The sequence below is a fragment of the Amblyomma mixtum genome, chromosome 10, assembly GCF_055824585.1.
Source record: "Amblyomma mixtum isolate Tamu chromosome 10, ASM5582458v1, whole genome shotgun sequence".
Classification (NCBI taxonomy): Eukaryota; Metazoa; Arthropoda; class Arachnida; order Ixodida; family Ixodidae; genus Amblyomma; species Amblyomma mixtum.
The window spans coordinates 20,308,132-20,323,033 of record NC_143021.1 but is presented as its reverse complement, the minus strand read 5'-3'; the positions used below and the strand labels follow the sequence as shown (position 1 = coordinate 20,323,033).

At 47.1% G+C, this 14,902-nt stretch overlaps 1 protein-coding gene across 1 annotated transcript in view; it reads left to right on the top strand.

Annotated features, from left to right (window-relative positions):
• LOC149325298 (thiol S-methyltransferase TMT1B-like) overlaps positions 1-14,894 on the top strand; it is a 35,243-nt gene extending 20,349 nt beyond the window's left edge. The window contains exon 3 of the mRNA XM_089563115.1: positions 14,639-14,894. Coding sequence (XP_089419241.1) covers positions 14,639-14,872 — 234 coding nt within the window. The 3' untranslated portion in view covers positions 14,873-14,894. The remainder of the gene's footprint in view (positions 1-14,638) is intronic.
• Positions 14,895-14,902: the final 8 nt, after the last annotated feature.

The following is a 14,902-nucleotide window of genomic DNA, read 5'->3' as shown; positions in this document are numbered from 1 at the left end:
TTTATCTTCAGTGGGCAACATTAATGCAAATGTTCACTCGTAAGCAACCACGCAAATATTCATAAAATGAGACAACCAAAGTATTCATGAAAAGAACATTTATTTTACGAAAAAGTCCAAATAGAATTAATCGTTAGGGGCTGGGAAGGGTGGTGGCAGGTGCTGTCGGATGGGTGATGGCCGGGGCTGTAGGGAGGGAGGGCCCTCGGGAAGTGGAAGAGGCCAGGGGATTGGGAGGCACACATGCAGGCACAGTGCAGGGGGCTGTCCCCGCACTCGCAGGTGGCGTGCTTGGTTGAAGGGGGGAGAAGACTTCGGCAAAGCGTCTCTTCCTTCCACCCGCTCTATCACATGAACCGGGCAGCTACCTGCGAATAAAACCTTGTGCCTCTGATACATCAAATGCAGTTTTTCGCAAATGGTATCTGCACAGGAAAAGTGAACAAAGAAAATAGACATTATTTCCAAACACACAAAAATCATGTCCATCATTTTAGAAAAATGTAGAAAATTAATTCGAGGAAATTGCCAATGAGAAATGCTGTACTCAAGGGCTCCAGATTAATTTTGGCCACCTGGAGTTCTTAATTTAAGATGCACCGACATCGCTTAGCACACGTGCTTCTTTGCATTTAGCCTCCAGAGCAATGCAGCTACTATGGATGGTGTTTGATCCCTCACTTGGAATCAGTAGCTGAGCACCTGAGTCAGGAAGGACATCAGGTAAAAAATATAGTAAACAGATATATTATTACGTGCCTCATAAATCAAGGCAACATACAAAACCTTGACACAACTAAACAATCAAGTAAAGAATCACTAGAGGGGCCTCAATCCATTGACACTGACTTCTCGTTGCGGTTGACCACCTTGCACCTGCTAAGTGGCATCATAGATGCCTATAAATAGAAGGCAAGTGACTGCAGCTTCTATTACACACCGCAGGTTCGAAGGGCATTTTCAGCTCCAATAAGCTTTCCAAACGATTAAAATAAAACTGTGAAAGCATGTTAATTAAAGGGAACATGAAAAACTATTTACTAAAGCTAGAATTTGTTGCCATCATTAAATACTTGTAAATGAAATCAAAACATAATTCTCTTTTCTATAAAAGGGAGATAACGCATCTGTCCAACTTCTATTTATGAACTGTGTTGCACTTCAACTGTCATGCACAACAATGAATTTTAACCTGACTCTAACTCTTTAACGTGGCTTGCAAGGCATGGGCTTTGTCAAGTTGCGACGACAGTCCACCGCTGTAATATATCGCACCTTGCGGAAATATTTTACACTGTAGTTCAAAAGGTGTACTGTCTTGTTCCCTTATTGCATCATCCTTTTGTTGATGCAACCATTCATGCTATATACACGACATTACCTTTACATTTACCACTTGAAAGCAACACAGTCACTCTACTTGAATTTGTCAAAGAGAGTACACATCACATTTCCTCAAGGCAAAGCTTTGATCAGCAGGCAACGGCACATAAACCAATCTAGGCGGTCTTAGGAGGGCAGGTCTGGAAGTGGAAGGTATCAGAAACATTCCTTTCAACTGGACAACTCTGGCAGATCAATGCATCACTCTGGAGGTAGCACTTGTGACCATCACAAGGTGTACAACACATGTACTGATAGGGTTACGCATTACTTGCTTCTAGTCTAAGTGAGCATCATAGATGACCAAAGATATTTTGAATTACATAAACAATTATACCAGGTGTTTTCTGCAATATCCTGAAAACCGTGACACAGGACCAGAAGAAGTCACACACTTTTGGCAAACTTACAAATGATTCATTTTTGGCTCATCCATGTACTTGAAGCCATTTTCTCGCTCAAGCGCCGATGCAAATGAAAAAATCAAGTTCAATCATCTTTCCATCCAAGGCAAAAAACGGCAGTCTTTCACTATTATAAGGATAGATGGCTCGCTTATGCAGGATTGCTCTTTCTTTTTATTAAAAATGCTTCAACCAGTCCTCGCTCGGCAAGGACTTCCGTCTGCTAGTAATGCTCGTGTGGTGAAACAGTGGTAAACATTTGCTACAGTCCCTAACATGCAACGCCAGGTTGCTCCCTGTGCTCACATGCAATTTGTTTCCTGAGGCATTCATTCAGGCATTGCCCAGCCTGCTCGATGTATACTTTCCCACAGCACATGGGGTTGAATACACAAATCCCACCACACACTTTGTGAACCTCGTTTGGTGGTTGGTCTTGCATGCTTGTTCTCTGCACAGCCAGAGATGCGGGTGAAAAGACCAGATAGCTCATGAGGGGCTGAAAACACCATGTTGATACCAAATTTTTCGGACGCTCTTTACAGCCCATGGGAAATTTTATGGAAGAACAGGATCACCTCAGTGTTTCTTGTCTCATACTTCCATAAAATTTCCCATGGGTTGAAAGAGTGTCCGAAATTTTGGTATCCAGTTTGTGTTTTCAGCCTGCAAGAGCAACCACTAATTGGAGTTCACAGTGTGTGTAATGAGGGTTGTGTATTAAATCCATATGTCGAGTGGGAAAGTATACATCAGGCAGACTCGGCAATGCCTGAATGAACGTCGCAGATAACATGGCAAGAAGTTGCAAGCAGGCACCTGTAGCAACCTTGCTTTGTATGTGAAGGACTGTAGCAGATGCCAGCCTGTTTCACAGCACAAACATTATTAGCAGGGTTAAGTCAGGCATGAGCAAGAACTGCTTGCAACTCTTCTAACACATTATAAAAAGAATAAGTGGTACAAACATTATTAGCAGGGGTAAGTCCAGGCATGAGCAAGAACTGCTTGAAACACTTCTAACAAATTATAAAAAAAGAATAAGTGGTTCTCTGTCCTTATCACAGAAAAAAAGTGGCGCTTTTTATCAGGAATGGAATGACGACTGGGCTTGTTTCAGTTGCATATGCGCTTGCAAAAATAAATCAGCTGTAAATTCGGCGGTAGTGTGTGTACCGTCTCATCGACCTGTGTCTCAGTTTTTGCTGTTTTTTTGCTAGAACACTGAATAACGTGTAACAAATTTGGTAAACGCTGTAAGCGATGGAAGGCATGTTGACAGGCTAGTAGGCTTTCCATCTTTAAACTTGGGAAAAAAAAGAGATGAGGAGACAACGGACAGGCGCCAACTTCCAACTATTTCTTGCTCGGAAAAAAAACACATAAAATTTATAGTCTCAGGCAACGCCCACATTTACACACCAAGTGCCTTATCGCAGCCCTGACTTATCGCCTAGCACGAACATTACTGCTCAGAAAATCGTACTCCGCCGCATACAACCTAACTGAAGTGTCACTCACGCACAAGGCTGCCTTTTTCTTTATGTGAAAGGCTTCCAATAAAAGCCTCGCCTGCTTGAATTTGCTTTTGCCCACAATCCTCGCCTTTTCCAGTCGAGGTGCACACTTGCACGTGTTGCGGAACACTGTGCACGTGTTGCACATCGTGCGGAATAGTTCCTTTCCGAAGGCAGAAGGCGTAGCGTCTTGCTTGGCACATGGCATTCACAATGGAGCACACCAAAAGCTGGCGCGTAGCACGGAGAGTAGACACACAGACACTTCTGCCTTCGGAAAGGAACTATTCCGCACGATGTAAGTCTACAATTTGGTGCTGTGAAGCCTTCTTGGGGACACGTTAAGCGGGTAGGCAAGATACTTAGATCTGAACTGTGGCGCCCGGTTCGTTTTTTTTCACGACTGGCTACATGTCATCTGCCGCAGTGAGTTTCCAGAGTGGCTTGCAGAGAAGAACTACGCTTTCTTCAAGCGGCAAGCTGCCCAGCGGACAGAGGACAAGTGGAGGGAGGTTCTAAAAGGTCTGCTCGGTGATGTTAACAAGAAAAAGGACAACAGCACGAGCCGCGTGGTGGTGTTAGGGGATGCAAATGTCCCAGACAGGTTGTTAGATGTGCCTGAGAGAGGACCAAAGTACGGCATTCAACCAGATGTGCCTGCCCATGAACTGCTCGCCACAAACAGGAACATTGCTGCGAAAGCAAAAGGAGAAAACCAAGAACGGTCTTTGTTGGAAGGAGTGGACTGCCTCAAAAAATCTGTTAAGATGGCTGTAACCAGTCGACTGGAACGTGATTCAGTCATGTTCCCTCTTTTTTTTAATAGGAATGAGCTGTGTCTCCTTCAGTCAGACAAAGATGGCAGGTTTGTGGTCATGAAAAAAGGACTTTACAATGAAAAAGCATTGCAAGCAGTAGACAAGAATTTTATAGCCAATAAAAAAGCAGCAGTGAGAGTTAAAACCAGGTTCATTAACTTTTGTAAGGACCTCCATCTGCCGAAGCTCGCTAGTGATATAGCGAAAAGCAAACGGAACTGTCTTTCCGTATTCTTTACTGCTAAAACCCACAAACCTGACATTCCGTTCCGCACTATAGTGAGCGAAAATGGTTCGTGGCAGCATAATGTTAGCCGTTTCTTGCAAAGCAAGCTTAACTCTCTTAAACTGGACGACCCTTTTCGGGTAAAGAACTCGATAGATGTAGTTCATTGTTTTGAAACGCATCCAGAAATTCGATCTGCCTTTGCTGTAGACATAGAAGATTTGTTTTATTCCGTCCCGCATGCTGAGCTACTGGCGTCTGTTCTTTCGTGTGTTGAAGGTACAGGGGAAATGGACTTCCGGGATGCTGCTTGTATGTCTGTGGAAAACTTTTTGAATTTATTGGAGCAATATCTTAAGGTCACTTTTATCGTTTTTAATGAGCAACCCTACTTACAGAGAAAAGGCATATGTATAGGTTCCTGTGTCGCCCCTATTTTATGTGAAATTTTTTTAGTTGCTTTGGACAAGGAACTTGCACAATTATTGGTAGGAGGATCTGTTTTTAAAATTTTTAGATATGTTGACAATTTTCTTATCCTTTTATCCACTGGTTTTTACAATTCTTTTAAAGCTAATGTGTCCAGGATTTTAAGTGTTTTTAACTTCAAAGTGTGTGTCCTAGTTTTTACGCATGAGCTCCCAAGGGAGAGGAAACTACAATTTTTAGACCTAAGCTTGGCGTTCCGGGAGGACCATTTATGTTGGGGTTATTTTCCTCGTACTAGCAAGGAACTGCTGCGCTTCAATACGGCGCATTCAAAAATTGTGAAGTGCGCCATCGCCTCGTTATGCTTTGAGTCCTTGCTTTCAAAGTCCTGTCCGCACCAAATGCACGATAGCTTAAGAAATCAGATTGGACGCCTTTTGGCTGCTGGCTTCCTCTCGGTGGTGTTGACTGCTGTCGCTGAAACCCTCCTCCAAAAGACAAAACGCTGCACCAGTCCAAAGAATCTTGAAGAAAGGGGCCCTGTGGTAAAACCTGAAGTCATGCCTTATGTGCACAAACTGTCACACAATTTGAAGAAGGTGGCTAACAGGCACAAGGTACCGCTTGTTTTTTCAGCCCCAAACAAGTTGAGCAAACTTACACCCCGGATTTGTGGCACTGAGCGCCCTGGGTGCAGCATAAAACATCAGCGCACCTTTATACGCTGCACGGAAGGAGTGGTGTACGAGATACCCCTGACCTGTGGTATGTCCTATATAGGGCAAACGGGGAGGTGCATCAACAAACGCCTTGGGGAACATGACAAAAAGGTAGTGAATAACAAAGACAAATACGCCACTTTGGTGAGCCACGTTAACACGTGCAAGTGTGCACCTCGACTGGAAAAGGCGAGGATTGTGGGCAAAAGCAAACTCAAGCAGGCGAGGCTTTTATTGGAAGCCTTTCACATAAAGAAAAAGGCAGCCTTGTGCGTGAGTGACACTTCAGTTAGGTTGTATGCGGCTGAGTACGATTTTCTTAGCAATAATGTTCGTGCTAGGCGATAAGTTAGGGCTGCGATAAGGCACGTGGTGTGTAAATGTGGGCGTTACCTGAGACTATAAATGTATGTTGTTGTTTTTTTTTTCGAGCAAAAAATAGTTGGAACTTGGCGCTTGTCCATTGTCTCCTCGTCTCTTTCTTGTGTCGTGAAATCATTTGTGCCTAGGTGGGTTTTTCCCAAGTTTCAAGCTGTAAGCGATGATGCACGATATGAATAGTGCCAGCTTGCTGTGCTAAGGGCTGCCAAGTTATGAGATTACTCACTAGTGCATAAACCATAAATCCCTGAAAGAAAAGATTTCAGTCCTGCACCTTGTATTGCAGCACCCTATAAGAACCCGCAAAGCCAAGGAAGCTGACCAGAGGTCACCTAAGCTTTAACAAAACTTCTGTTTGGGCTAGATGGTGCATAGCTTATTTTGAAACGAATTCAAGCGCACAACAACACGCACACAAGAGAGGAAAGACACAGGACAGGCGCTATCCTGTGTCTTTCCTCTCTTGTGTGCGTGTTGTTGTGCGCTTGAATTCGTTTCAAAATAATCACCTAAGCTTCTTCGTTCGAAGAAGTACTCGATTTTAAGTCACGCATATTATTTGAATAAATATTTGACTGGTCCTGAAATCCCAACCTTTATAGAAAAGGTCCTTCTAATTATTTCACACTCATTTACCTCTGCAAACGTTCCATAGTGAGAGGGCTGCCGGGTGGATCACAGATGTTGAAACCAAGAAAGGCTCCAAGAAGGAGTCCCACTGCCTTGTCTAGACTTGTCCACTCCTCTCTGTCGACTGCAAGGGCAAGTAGGTGGATGTCGCCCATACCTGAGCCTGCATGGGAACAAAATTACTAGCACGTAATACTATTGAGTCAAAAGTTTTGCTGTGTAATTTCAAGACTAACACAAACTATGCATACGGCAAGCTTGGTGCCATAGGAAAGACATCAGAGATTATACTCGGTTCACCCTTAAGGTTACAGGGCAGCGAAGGCTCTCGGTCTGGGCTGATCTTTTGCTTTCGAATATGAATTCCTAGCAAGATGCTCGTTCTAGAAAATCGGGGCCCGCTTGCACGAAGCTATCACAGCTTGCTGCAGGCACAGCGGACCTCGGAGTTATCACGTCAAACTACGGCCAGTGCAGCAGGAACATAAAACAACCAGCGGGCCGACCGCCGCCGCCTCGCACGGCTGCAGCGTTAGGAGCCGGGGCGAGTACAGCCGACCGAAGAGCTGCAGGACAGTTCCGGACAGACGAAATAGGCGCGGCAGAGCGCGAAAGTAAACGATACAGGCGTGCTCGAGATGTCCCCGCAAAAAAACGAAGGAAAAGGCGAACGCACCTAATGCAGGTTGAAGCAATACGGCAGCGAACACGCGGGATCATCGCGATGCGGGCCGATCGAGCCCCTGCGGCTGTTCTAAAAACTGGAGGCAGGCCACGTCTTGAGCAATACGATGCGTGCGTGCTATACTTTTGGAACAGTAAGAGTTTTAAAACAGTGAGGACGATTTAATTCAAAAGCCAAATACGCACCGAAGGAGCACAATGGGGTAATAGCTGTCACATCACATCTTACCAGCCGCGCGACCAGCAGTCTAGCAGACCGCGCAAAAGCACGACAGCGCGTTGTTTACAACAGCCACAAGCGCGCGATCGGCTCGCGTGTTCCCTTCACCTGAGTGTTGAAGCATACAAGGCCACCTCTCGCGTTAGGAAGGAGCGGGCTCACAGGGAACGCACAGAAGAAAGTTTGCATCGATGGTAACCCTTGTATAGGAAAGCGGGCGAACACAGCGCGAGACGAATCCACGACGGGCTTGAGGCGAAAAACGTACAGGCGCGGACAAAAGTAAACGGAGCACGCAATTCTCTTCGAATATTTTTCACGCGTCACCTAATTAAAATTTCCAGCAGTGGTACGCGCATGCTGGTAGAGGAGGTTGGTGGGCTTTCTTGTAGACAAACAACGCTTCTTTATTACCAATGGAGAAAACGTGATTGCACTTCAAACGCACTAGCGTGCTACGTTTACTTATGGCCGCGCCTGTACGTATGTACGCCGGCCGCCGCGGTGTGCACGCCACGACGGCTCGAACGAGACCCTCCGCGCTTGTGTCATACACCACGTTCCGAAAGGAAAATGTAAGCAAATATAGTAAACATGCAGTACACCTACCGTAATCAGGCGCACTTGGTTTGAGACAGCAGCCGCTTCCATGAATCCAAGCCTCGCCGTCTTCTCACCAACGCGGAAAAACAAAATGGCGCCAGAACACGAAAAAAAACAAGGTCCGCGCACACCGACGACGCCAAGATGGCACGAGGAGGCCAGAAATGCTTCACACGCAGAGTCCGCGCGACGCCAAACGCGACCGCATCGCGATAGGTCAACGGTCGTATGACGTTTGCGAAGAAGAGCTAATCAGAAGGCCGAGAATTTTGTTTATTTTTTGTGCTCCTCGTTGCTCTGCCCTCTCCCCCCGATCCATGCCGAAGGAATGGTCTTTTCGGAATACGCCGCGGACCCGTGAAAATTGACCAAAGGATGACCGTCAAAGTGACGGCTAGTTTTTACAGTGCAACTGTAAGAAAAGCGCATAACACTAGGACGGCTGATAAGCTCCGTTTACATGAACGCGAGAGCAGCGCAACATGTCAACTTTCTCGTGCATCCCACTCATGTAAACAGGGAAAATGCGCCAGGAAAATGCACTAATCCCAGAGGCAGGGCGCAGATCGGCAAGTGCAAGTGGTGTGCTGGGGTGAATAGAAACAGGTGCTCGTAGCCGTAGGGCGCCTAGATGTGCGTGCGCTTCTCGCCGCTCTCCCCTCCCGCACATCGAGACACCCTCGTTTTGGGGCCCCCTCTTCCGCCCTGGGCGCCTACACAATACACTCTCGGAAGGAAAACAAAGCAGACCACGCTCAAGTTGTGACCGGCTGTCCCCCCCCCCCCCCTCCCCCTACTTCCGCGTGCCGTGTGCTTACATGCGAGCATGGCGTCTCCCCTCCGCGAGGAAATTTCGGGAAAAGAAAATGCGTCACCAACTAGCCCCGCCGCTGGGAATTACGATGCGCTACTGCGGTATTTGTGTAAACGCGGAGCTCTTAGAGAGCCTTCGTTCTCGCTCAACTAATTCTTTTTCAAGCTACAGGAGGGCTGTTGCCCCATTAATCTCCATATTTCAGAAAAAGCTTTCCAACATAGCTTCGTGACTTCAGAACGGGGATCAAGACTTTTTTTTTTGTTTATCTAACCCACCCTTTTTTCTGCTCCTAGACTGCTCTCAATGTCGTAGGCAGCGTCGAAAACGAAATATGCGCTTTAGTTCTATTAAATAGTCTCTTCTCTTCAGTACCGGTTGTAATCTGTGGGAAGCGCCGACGCGATCGCTCGCCTGAGAAACACTTGACAGCCGGGTTGACATCGCGTAGGACCGGCGCTTCTCGCTAATTTTCCCGGCTTCCTCCGACATGCCCAGTACTTTATTTTAAACTACTTGATCCAGAAGTATGTTTGGCGACCGTTCGCGTTAACTGAAACGGCCTAACTTGTTACCCACAAGCTAGCGACGGCGACGACTGCTGCTGGCCGTAAAGCACGGCTCGGCAGCCCGAGTCACACCGCCGCTTCCCGTTCATCGTATGCGCGTCCTGCGATGTAAGCAATAGTTGATTTCATGTCACTGTTGTCAAAACTACACTCGTTGACCATTTGCATTCGCTAGAACTTGTGAATTCGTTCTTCACAACCACCGCAGTCACCGATCCAACCCTGCAGACTCGCTAGGCCTAGTCGTCGCGGAAGGGAACGGAGTCGTCGTCGACTGAAATTAATTTGTCAAGTGCTTATCGCTAGTGAGTGTCCAAGTGTGCACATGTGAAATATAGCCGTTCGTTTCGCTTATTTCCAATGCGGATAACGTATATGCGCACATGTATTCCCACCGTCACCTCATCAGCGTGTTTTCGCTTAGCCGCCGAACTCCCGAGGGCATGAAGGCTGACCGTCCGCCGATCGGATTCGTCGGTGTCGTTTAGCCAAAAAACTTGTCCCACTACAACAATATTAAAGTGAACTAGATAGTTCACTATAATCACATGCTGCTGTTCACCGTGATAGTGCCGTTGTCGGACTAGTGTGACCGTCGTCGTCGTTGTACACTGAAAACGAGCTGAGAATTTCGAATGCGTTTGGAAAGTGTCGTGTAGCACCGCGGGAGTCCATCGAGTTCGAATGCCATTCCAAGTCTCGACTGCCATTCCACTCAGATGTCATTCGAAAGTGCCCGTGTAGCACAGGTTTAGCCAAGGCGGGGAAAACACCCGAGAAACTGGTCCAAGACTGCCAACTTCTAGAAATGGCTGAGCCAAGGCAGGGAAAACGCCCGAGAAACTGGTCCAATACTACCAACTTCTAAAAATGGCTGAGCCAAGACAGGGAAAACGCCCGAGAAACTGGTCCAATACTTCCAACTTCTAAAAATGGCTGAGCCAAGGCAGGGAAAACGCCCGAGAAACTGGTCCAATACTTCCAACTTCTAAAAATGGCTGAGCCAAGACAGGGAAAACGCCCGAGAATCTGGTCCAATACTGCCAACTTTTGAAAATGGCTGAGCCAAGGCGGGGAGAACATAGGCAACGCGGGGCCTTCATAGGACTGTAGTTTGCCAACTCAATTCCTACATTGGACCACTGTCATGTGCTGCTTGGGCTGCTTTGTTGTGCATTTTCTCAAGGTTGTCTATATGTAAGGAGCTATGATGCCGACGGCCGACTTGGGGGCAAACAGCAATGTAACGCTCTCGTAACGCTGTGGCAAGCCGAGGAATAGAACGACATGGTAGGGTGACAGATGCTTTAATGGCCAGCGGGCCTAGTACGAGTGCTCTGTCCTACGCCACTGCCCACTCCATCTTGTTTTCCATAACATTAACTGGGGCCACCAAGGGATCGTCCCGATGTATGGTTGAAAGTGTGAGGGATGAAACTGCAGTGGATATGTGAGCAGGGAAGGAACAGAAGAGAATGACAAGCTTGCTTGTGTGATGAATGAACTGGTTTGAACAGTTCTAGCCATGGAGCTGAAGTAGCAGCAGTTGCCACGAGTCAAAGGCGCAGGCCTATGGATGCACATAGCGGGCATGCCCGGTGGATAGCGGGTGGTCATGTCGGCTCAAGTATAGCTGGGGCGCAGGCGGGCGGCGGCATCCAGGACGGCTTGGCCGGCCGCGAGGGCAGACAACAGGCGCAACGCTTCGGGGCTCACATGGGGACGAGCACCAACATTTCCGTCAAAATCTCACGCGGTGCCAAGTGGAAGAACAGAACATGATACGATGGCAAATGCGTAATGGCGAGAGGGCCTAGCCCGCGATTTCCGTCCCGCGACAGTGCCAACTTCGTCTTCTTCTCCTCCATATGTCACATTTAGTAAGCACACGCACCGTCAAAGGTTGTGGAACGTCATTTTTGAAAAGAAATTTGATTATTTTTCATACAAGAATGATTTATCGATATTTTGCTTACCTCCGTGCAAAGATGGCGATGAGGCTATAGGCATTCCTGCTAGCGCATTGCCTCCTACAAGCATTTGATTACTTTTTTATGTATGTATGCGCTGCGCACTACTCGTCTTTATTTCCTCAGCCTTGCTGCCTGACGCTCGAAAGCAAGAAAGCTGGGTTGCGTTCATCATAACATGCCATTCACGAACTCCTTATCAAGCCCATTGAATGCAGTTCTCGAAGGCAAAAGGGTTGAAAATTGGGCGAGTTGGTACGAATTCATACTAGTGTGACACCACAGGGACAGGGACAGAGACAGAGTGACAACAACACAAGTGCTCACTAACAACTGACAAAGTTTATTAAAAGCACAAAAAATATACAGACAAAACCTATGGTTACATGTACAGTCAAACACGGTTACAAAGGTTACAGGCAAGAACACGTTAAATCACGACGAATCTACCTGTTATCATGGTTTAGTGTTCTTTGAAGATAATCAACCTCGGCGTCAAGCAGCAGCAAGGATGGCAAACTCACGCCACTCTGTCTCTGTCACGTCACTCTGTCTCTGTCCCTGTGGTGCCACACCAGTATGAACTCGAAGGCACGCTGCAGGGACGCTAATTTCTGATTGAAACCGACAATGTAAATTCTTCACTCTTTACAGAAGCTTATACATGAAAATGCATTTAGCTCTTATGCTGGACAAATTACGGCGACCGTCTTCCGAACAACATGAAGTTAACCTGAGTAAGAACATGATTCTGGACATACGCAAGACATTCCCCAGTTTTTTGTGAGACTCGGTAGGCAGCAGAAAACAGCGAGATTCGAGCCAGATACTTAGCAAAGTACCTGGGATCAAACCGAAACGCGGCGGCCCCGTTCCGACGGTGGCGAAATGCAACGGCGCCCGTGTGCTGTGCGATGTCAGTACGCGTTAAAGATCCCCAGGTGGTCGTAGTTATTCCGAAGACCTCCACTGCAGCACCTCTTTTTCTGTCACTTCCAAATTCCTCTCTTCCTTTAGGGCGGGGATCGGGTGTCCACCAATGTGTGAGACTACCATTCTCTTTACTTAAAACTATTTTTTTTTTAAAACCGAGAGCTCTACTCCTCGGGGCAAAACGCGATTACGATGTGGATGATGCGTTGACCTTCAGTGCCTCTCAAAGTAAAACCGAACTTAACCGTTTGAAGGTTTTTGCCGTATATGTACGGCGGCGGTTTTCTGTCCCGCAAGGTCTTTGCCGTACGGGTACGGGTTTGATCTTCCGTTTGAAATTTTGCGCCAAAAGAGCAATGCGTGCTCACTGGGGGGTGCTGTCACCTCTTAGGACTTACAAGAAGTGTTTGAATTTTGTGCTGCCTTCTTACGCAGATAAGCAGAACTTATGTCTAGCTTTAGCGCGGCGGCACAGACTGCGGCAACACCCCTTTTGTAGTTTTGGTTTCGCCGCGTGATCGCAACGGAGTCGCGCGAAATTTGAGTTTTCTTTTTGTCAGCACTATCTTGCAGGGGCTGCCGAAGTTCATTTCTATCTTTATTGGCGCTGCTCTTAGCTTGCTCATCACCGTTGCTCGCGAGGTATTCTCGCTCTCTGCGGCAAAGCGCCTACGCGGTTTTGATTCCGCCGCGGGATCGCAACGGAGTCGCGCGAAACTTGTTTTCTCTTTTTGGGCACTCTCTTGCAGAGGCGGCGGCAGTTGATTTCTATCTTTATTGGTGCTGCTCTTAGCTTGTTTATCACCGTGGCTCGTGAAATTCTATTGAACATTTTCCAGTTGTGAGTGATGCTGTCACCAAAGTACTGTTCCTATTTTTTTTTACTATTTATTCTCGATTATATACATTTTGTAGATTCAATATCCGCAATAAAGTAATTTTACCACCTGGGAAAGTTTTCTTCAAAATAATTCGACCCTCAAAGGGTAAACTGTGTGGTGGCATGGCCCAAGCTAGGTTAGTATGACGACGTGATCATATGACTATGGCCATTGGGTACCTGATCTTGGCCTTTGACCTTGTTCTTGTCCACTGGCCCTTGATCCTGACATTTGATTTGAGAAAGTGGAGAGCGCGCTTAAGAGAGCTTTCGCTCTCACAACTAGGTTCAAGCCACCTTCAACCCCAGCCACTTTTTTTACGCTTACTGTTGGCAACCCGACAGACTTTTATGCGTAGCATATTGCAATCACTCAGTTCAGCCCTTGGGCGCGGCCGGGCAGCAACCAAACGACGTGACGTGACGTCACGACAGCCGGAGGAAAAACCGTAGGTAAAGATGATGGCGATTCTTGGTGAGAATTGCAAACACAGTGAAGAGAAAAAAAACAAAAATGGCTGAGGCTTAACTTGGTTAAGCCTGGAGAATGCGAAGTATCATCGTGTCGCGTAATTTGGAGGCGCACAACCACAGCGACGGCGCGAGGTGGCCCCCGTTTCTCCACTGTCGTGACGTCATCGTGTCACGTGGTGTGGCATCATCGTGTCACGTGATTTGGAGGCGCACAACCACAGCGACGGCGCGAGGTGGGCCCCCGTTTCTCCACTGTCGTGACGTCATCGTGTCACGTGGTGTGACGTCATGTATCACGTGATTTGGAGGCGCATAACCACGGTGAAGGGCTGAAGTGGTAGCTAAAGTAGTATGCTTCGCATAAAAAGAAAAACAAAACAAAAAAGAAGAAAAAGAGAAAAAAAAAGAACGGCTGAGCATGGTGGCAGTTGCCACCGCCCCGTTTCAAAGGGGGCGCTCCTATTCATCCATCCATTCATCCATACGTCACGGAGGAAAAGCTGCTGCGAAAATCGAGTGCCGCCAAGCAACACCTCGCGCAAAAACACCGCGCAATATGCAACGCATTCTTGGCTTAACCAAGCTAAGCCTGGGCATCTTTTTTTTTTGCATTTTCGTGGTTCTCGATTTTACCGTGTGCTTTAACATAAAACAGAGAGGAGTATTAGTTTCAATGCTTATTTTTGAAATTCTCTTGTGACCTGACATGTATGTTGAGAACACGGCACATTTACTGTACCTGGCACTGATCTAATGTTTTGAGGCAAATAATAGTATTGATATGGAAAATGCCGCAGCGTAATATAGTTTCTGAAAACAAGGATCTTGGTAACACGTCATTTGCCGGTTTCATGTCGGGAAATTTCGCCACCAGTACCACTTTTAACTGCTTTTTTTTGTTCAAAGCGGTCGTCGCAGCTCTGAATACCAATAACGCGATGTTCAGTTGTTGGTTAGCCAATGCTGCAAACTTTTATTTTGCAGGGTGGCCGACTCCTTTTCATGGAACACGTAGCGCATCCCAAAGGCAGCCTCGGCTGGTTTCTGCAAAACCTCGTCACCCCTCTCTGGCGTTTCCTCTGGTGCGGTTGCTGTCCGAACCGAAACACGGCAGACACCATACGAGGCGCCAGCTTCGCCCAAGTGCACATGAAGGAGGCGCTCCTGGATCTGCCTATTATTCTTACTCGACACGTGTATGGCAGCGCTGTGGCGTGAAAAATAAATACGCGTTTTGGGACGCAACGG